At 39.6% G+C, this 7,228-nt stretch overlaps 1 protein-coding gene across 4 annotated transcripts in view; it reads right to left on the bottom strand.

Moving 5' to 3' along the window:
- ZDHHC3 (zDHHC palmitoyltransferase 3) overlaps positions 1 to 7,228 on the bottom strand; it is a 37,335-nt gene that overhangs the window by 9,221 nt on the left and 20,886 nt on the right. For all 4 annotated transcript variants that reach the window (XR_014896699.1, XR_014896700.1, XM_085311892.1 and 1 more), the window contains exons 4-6: positions 5,154 to 5,250; positions 3,198 to 3,279; positions 1,398 to 1,528 (exon numbers count right to left, since the gene is read on the bottom strand). Coding sequence is in view for 2 of the 4 variants with exons in the window: in XM_085311892.1 (XP_085168018.1) it covers positions 1,398 to 1,528; positions 3,198 to 3,279; positions 5,154 to 5,250 (310 nt within the window). In the remaining 2 variants the exon portion in view is untranslated. The remainder of the gene's footprint in view (positions 1 to 1,397; positions 1,529 to 3,197; positions 3,280 to 5,153; positions 5,251 to 7,228) is intronic.

Genomic DNA, 7,228 nt, shown 5'->3' with positions numbered 1-7,228 from the left:
CACACAAGCACACACAGGGGAAGACTACATTTCATTTTAATTTTAGATTGTGACATAAGAGATTACCTCTGTGGGTACCCAGCATTTGAGGGAGTGGGGAGTGAAATCAAGGGACTCCTGTGGGTACCTGGCTGTAGGAAGCAGGTTCTAAATATTCTTGCCAAGCTCTCAAACACCAAGAAATTCAGATGATGATTTCACAGGTAACGTTGTTAATTTACGTGATAACAAATAAACTCAAGCCTGGCAGGATCCTGTTGTTCTGTATTATACTGTACTTTCTCCTGGGAATCTCTCCCTCAGAAAAAATAGTTGAAATCTTCCTCTGTACATAGGAGAGCTGTGCAGTGTGATCATCAGCCTCCTGCAGAAGCCCAGCATAAAAACAAGTGCTGTAGAAGCCTGAGGAACAACAGGCTCTTACACGCTACAGTGCCAGTTCTAGGTCTCTTACGGCAACAAGAATACATACTCCAGCTTCAATTGGTCATGCACAAACAAATGAAGGGGAAGGAAAACTGATGGGGGAGGAAGGAAGCAAATAGAATTGTCACTCTTTTAAGACAAGTGCTTCTCTTCAATCTCTCCAATTCATTTCAGTCTCTTGGTGTGAGCTACCACAGATGTTTGAGCATGCTTGGTGAAGGCGAGCAATATTCACAAGTGTGAAAATATCACCAGGAGTCACAGGTTCCACCTTTACAGAAATGGGCAACTGCAGCAATATATGAGGGACTGTAACATTAGATAACCTCGACTCTGCTGCCTCTCAACTGGGGATGACATTTGGGTTGGCAGCAGTATACCCACCAAGTTACTGTGCACCTAGATGTTATAAACCTCCTCCTCCTCCCTTTTTTTCCACCTGGCAGTTTTTGAACCGTTTAACAAGTGGCTAAAGCTGGAAGTTTCCTAGACTTAGAAGAAGGRGGGGAGGAGAAGAAAAAAAGAAAAGAAAAATCTCCTCCACACTTCCCTGGACCCTCCTACTCAACTTGGCTGCCTAACATGTAAAGCTGCGAACAGTGATGCCAGGACATCCACAGCAGAATTTAAAATGACACCAATGTAACAGCACTCCAGAAAAGGAAAAAGATTTTCCAACTCACAGGCACAAATGCTCTATAGAGAGTAATCCCAGTTACCAATGCTACCTTATCAAAGGTACTGTCAACACAAGATCCCAGCCTACAAATGCATACATCCACACTAGTTCTCACAGCAAGAGAACTTTAGGGTGTACAACCTAGACAGTGCTAGCTCAGTTTGTTACATCAGATTTTTCCTCAAATGGTACACATACACAAACTCCCTGTGCAATGAGGTAGAGCCCTGTAACTTTTCACTGTTTCTAAAAATAGCAAGRCACAGGGTAAAGGGGAGCGCGAGACACCCACCGTTTCATCAGTGCAGATGGAGTGTACTTGAGTCCCAAACATTACCGAGGTGAAGATGAGGAATAGGAGAGCCTCAAAACATAAGAGGATAAGAAGAATCACTGTAGTTGGTGGAGAGAATGAGCTGCATTCTGTGAAGACAAAGCAATGGAGGTGGAAGGGAAAAGATCAGACAATGAAGTAGCTGTAAAACATCTGCTAATCTATAAGTTTTTCATATTGAAATCGTAAAACTAAACTAAAATGGTGACCATATTCAAAAAAAGCATATAGGCAAGTTCTGACATTCTCAAAGGTATGCAACAATGAAAGGATCATTCCTACAAGTGTAAGTACAATATTTCCCATAATGATAAAGTCCATCAGAAATCTCAAGCTAGCGCTCAAAATGCAAGGAAGATTGCTTCTGCATCAATATAAAAATASAGGACGCTTTCATAACTTCTCTAAGTCATAACCCAAAGAAGTGTAGGTTAAGCCAAACTCTTGTTTTTTCTCATACTCCACCTATACTGCAACCTCCTGGCAAAGTTTAGCTGAAAAAGTCTGAAAAGATAACCATAAAGGACAATCAAAAGAAAGGAAAAGAGAGGAAAATGTTATAGGGCAAAAATCACATTGTTGAGTTGGTTCCTCAGAACATTTCCAGACTTCTCTGAAATCAGCGAGTATCAACTAAAAAGAGTGCTTTTCCCCACTGTGAGAAGATGCTAACTTTTAACAGACCTGCAATAATCAGGGGCCAACATTATCARTACAGATCTAAGGCAGAAGGAACAACACATGCATGTCTGTTCTGCCAACCTGAATCTGGGGTAAGTATGAAAGTGCTTCACCCACAGAAATCAGGCTCCGAGAAAAGGTGCAGAGGAAACATCTTCCTTTGATATATCCCTCCTGCAAGGCCCTGGCCAATGTAGTCAAATCCAGGCTTGATCAATTAGAAATTTGTCAGATGCCAAATGACACTGCAGAATAACCTTGTCAAGTTCAGTTCGTATGTGTAAATGCAYGCATGCTCTGTGGCATTTTTACTAAAACTTGTCATCATGACACGTAAAATGACAAAATTAAATTCCAGTAAAAATTAAGCTAATGCTCTTCCAAAAAAATCTACAAGCAGCACATGTACATCTGCACACACATATTTCAACAGCTGGCTGTTTGACTCAACATTACCTAGATGGTTTCCTATGTATGTCATTTAGCTGTCACATCATAGCTGTCACAAACATTTATATCATGTTAGCTTAGATCCAAAAACCCACCATCACAAACAATTCCCTCCTTAAAAAAAAAAAAAACAAAAAAAACCCCACACATAGTGTGTTTTTTTRGTTKGTTTGTTTGTTTTGAYGGAGGTAAATCGTTTGTTCTTYTGAGGGTGGATTTTTGAATCTAAGCAAACATGTTTTACTGGCAGTCTTGTGTGAATGATACCCTTTTCAAAAGGGCACACACRTTCTTCTTATCATGCTTTGACATTCAGGAAATCAGTACAATATTTGTGTAAATCGTAGATTACTGCACACATTATCTACGAGTCTTTACATTTCAGCTTCTACCYGGGCAGTCTCAGGCTTAAGTTGAAATAAGACTTCTCTCTTCAGGACAGAGACCCTAGCAGGTTAGACAGAATTATTAAGATCCAGGATTGATCTTAAAAATAGATAGCACAACAGAGCCCTGAGAGTATTTATCTGAAACTAGCATTAGAAGGGGTTGCCTTACAAGCAAACCACATTCTAAAGTCTGCTTCATAGGTTAATCTGTAATTTAGAAGAGATACTTTGTACTCACTTGTCCAGTCTTCTTCAAAGCAATACAAGAAGTGAAATCCCACCATGATTAGAGCATGCAGGGAAATCAGTGCTATATACATCTGAAAAACAAAGGATGTAAAAATAGCTAGCAGGCAAAGCTTAAAAACAAAATGCTAACTCTTATAACCATCTTAAATAAAGCAATCAGAATGCATTAAGATTTTTTTACACATACATACACACACACACCAGAAATACCAAAGCACCTTGAAGTTGGAAAATGCCAGAACTACACATGCACATTCTGGCATTGCTAATAGCCAGTGCCATTTTATGAGGGCACAAGAAAGGGACTGTTTTATCCAAAGCCAGCTGGACCCAGACTCCCACATCCCAGCAGTCTTCCATATCGTTTACTTCCTACCTTCATCTCTGCTGAGTACAGCACAGCTTTCAGAGAACACCACCACTAACAATAAGGTACCGTGTCAAAGCTTAGATCCTCACTCTCAAACGTGAGAGCACTGTATTTTCCCAATGAAACAACAGGTAATTTGTTTTAATCACAATAAGCAATTTATCTACTTTCCAGAATAAGTGAGAAACAAGGCTTTTTTTTAAATAAGCATTTCTTCCGAGTTGGACACTGGCATGGTAAATTTCCGTCAAGATTTAACAGTTTGTACTTAATGTATTTTTTTAATTATGTCTTAGTTTGTAACAAAAGCTTTAAATTATGTGCAGTGCTACATGTACATCTACAATTTACAGACACAGAACTAACAGGAAGACTCCCCTGAACCTACTGACTGCAACAAAAGAGCCAGTAGGTGATGGAAATGGCAGAGACGTGTTACCAGAGAGATTCCTGGGGAAGCAGAAAAAGGTGACAGGAAACTATTTTGCTTTTCCTTGAAACTTTGGTGTGCAGCCATACTTTTAACTCCCCAGGTCTTAGAAAGAATAAACAAAAACAAAACCAGCAACCTTTATTTTGCTTCTCCCTCAGCCAGCTTAAGCATTTAACGCAGGCCACTTCAAAATGCATGTTAGTTTTAACAGAAACAGAAATCCTTCTGATAGGATTGAAGCTCACTCGTTACAGTGAAAGGACCCCTGCTCAGGGGGAAACAAATGGCATTCATTTTGTTCTGTAATCCACATCCTAACAAACCACACTGTAGAATGCAAGTTTAGGAGTAAGCCTTTCCATCTAACTGAAATTTCCCCCCTTTTTTCACTTGGTAATGAGAACATTCCTCTTTGAACCTACAAATTTCCCAAAAGATTTATTAATAAAACAGAACATCACTGAAACCCAGTCTTGTAATGTTCACACTACTCCCACAGGATAGTTGCAGTTGGCTTTGATGAAACAGATTTCAACTGTTCCATAAATATGCAGTATTAGAATCTGTGCTCCCATTTTCTTACTCATTATGCCACAGATAAGGTATAAAAAGTCAAACACCTCCCTGATTTTTGAGTATGAAAATAAACTACTTGCAAGTAGAAGGTGGATAATCCTTGCCAAAAAGGATGGAGACTTCCTACTCTTCATCAAGGCAGCATCAACAACTCTTATTTTATGGCCCTATACAGGCATTCATGAAGAACCCTAGATATGGACCAGGATCCTATGGACATAGCACACTATAAAACAGAACAGAAATATAGCCCATGCCTCAAAGACCTCAACACGATAATAAACCACTTACATTATGAAATAAAATGCTTGAAATAATCGATAACACAAACCTCAGAAAACCCTGGCAAACACTTCTTGTGAGGCATTTCCCTTTTGCTGTATCATGTGCTCCCTAATTAGCAAAACAGAAATCTCTAATACTTCCCTATGAAGTTTGCCTGTAACACAAAAAAAAAAAAAAAAAAAAAAAAAGCAAGCCAACCTCCAGGGCTGCTTCGCAAACTATACACAGCATTGCATTGCTGCCAACTGGACAACTGCAACCACCACTTGCAAAATACTTACTGTAAACAGTACAAAGTACTTCTGGTTATTCTCTCCTACACAGTTATTGACCCACGGGCAGTGATGGTCCATTTTCCGAATACACCTCTTGCAAACACTGAAAGAATACAGATCTTTATAGCACATTTCATTCCAGAAATACAGCAGGAGTTCACATGCATTTTGGGAATGTGGAGAAATAAAAGGTAAGAATCAGGCATGAAATCTGAACCTATATAAATCCACTGGTCACTACATTAGTATTTCTAGTTTGCTCACTTGATTATTTCTGTTCAAAATGAACCATATAATACCAAATCACTGTTATAAAAAAATAATGCCAAACAAAACACATTAGCATAATATTCAGTGATTATGCCAGAATGTGGTTTGAACAATATATTCAAACAGATGGAACRTGTATGTTTTACTCTAGGTTTAACCTACTCGCTCTGTGAAAATGTTCACAGATTAAAAAAAGTCAAAGATATGAAAAACAGTAATGAATGAATTTTACAGTTGCCAGTAAATAAACCTTAATTTGTTGTTAACACTAACCAGTAGCTGGTGCTTGCCAAAAAGAAAAATAAAGCATTAGAAAAGATTCTTGACATAAAGGCAAGGCACACACTAGCATAAACCAGCAGTGGGAATCAATCAGGAAGACAGTTCCACAATATACATTCAAGGTAAAATTAGATGTTAAAGCACTTCACAAAACCAGACTAATAAAATAAAAATGCTAGTGTGCAAACTGTGGCTAAGAGTCAAACAATTAAAAGATTATTACTTTGTCTAAACATCACACTCTCAGTCAGGAACTGCTTCAACTCACATCATAAAAGAAGTCTTTTTCTCTGCTGCTTTCTCATATGATAGGGGAGGAAAGGCAGTCTCCTGATACCACATTGCACAAACAAGTACGAAAATCGAATTAAAAAAAAAATAACCCTCAAAACAAACAAAAAAAAATCCAAAGAAAATAGCCATTCCAGAACACTTCTGGTCACACAGAAACAGAAAGCACTGAGGGCTCTGCTAATTTTATTTGCATTTTCCTGCTTACAAGAAAAATACTTTGACCTTAAGGGAAATAAAACAACCAAACACTGAAGAGAGACCAGGAACACTTTCAAACAAAAATATAAAAGTTGTCCTATGAACGCATATGAATAAATAATGGAAAACCTCTCTCATAACAGCTTTGCATTCAATCTACACTGTGGGAAGAGATAATCCCCAAGGACACGTGCCATGCCTGAAAAACAAATGAGCTGGGATAGCCCTGATCCTAAATGAAAGGCTGGTCAGGCAGGCCTGGGTTCTCAGCACATGGCCAGATCCAGAGCCACTTTTCTTTAGGTGGACGTAGGTATCTATTCCCTGCTAGCCCCAGGTCCAGTGGTCAGCAGGAAAAGCCTGGTCTCATTGGAAGGAGCAGCCTGAAATGAGTTTGAAGCTGCGTGGGGGCTGAAATCAGCTGGCATAGTGAAAATAAGAAGTTAGCTGCCTGATAATGCTATCTTTATTGGACAAGTGTCTATTATTGGTATTTAAAAAAGGGGGAGGGAGGAAGACTGTGTAAAGGGGGAAGATGCCTCCTTGCAGCCTAATTTACTTTGCACATTTTTCAGCATATGCACATACRCTTCCCTTGGGCTTTTAAACAGATAAGTACCAATGCGACTCTTCAATTACTCCTAGGTCTTAGTCCTCCCAGAGGGAGGACCTGAACCAGCCAAGCCAAAGACCACTTTCACAAAGGAGGTAGCGGAGGCACAGAGGAGAGTTTTCATTCCACTCACATTTGCTAGAAGTAGTTAGAGGCAGCCGGTAAAACTAGCTGGTGGAAAAGGAAACAGAAACTGAAAGCAGTAGGCAGTAGGGAACGCCCACATAAGAGCACCCCTCGCAAGCCCAAAACCAACCAGCTTCCAAAYCCTGCAAGGAATAGTTTGATGGGCATGGGGCACTAGCTTAATAGCATATGAATTAGAAACCGCTCTGCTCCCTCAGGCACAGCTAGCAGTACCTCCTGCTGCTGCATGTGCACAATCTTGCTGTGTCAAAGACTAGCACACACACACACACACACA

This window comes from Rhea americana, unplaced genomic scaffold (assembly GCF_003343005.1).
Source record: "Rhea americana isolate MKP2758 unplaced genomic scaffold, rheAme1 scaffold_35, whole genome shotgun sequence".
Lineage (NCBI taxonomy): Eukaryota > Metazoa > Chordata > Aves > Rheiformes > Rheidae > Rhea > Rhea americana.
The sequence above is the reverse complement of the archived record's forward strand: the minus strand, read 5'-3'. Positions and strand labels throughout refer to the sequence as shown.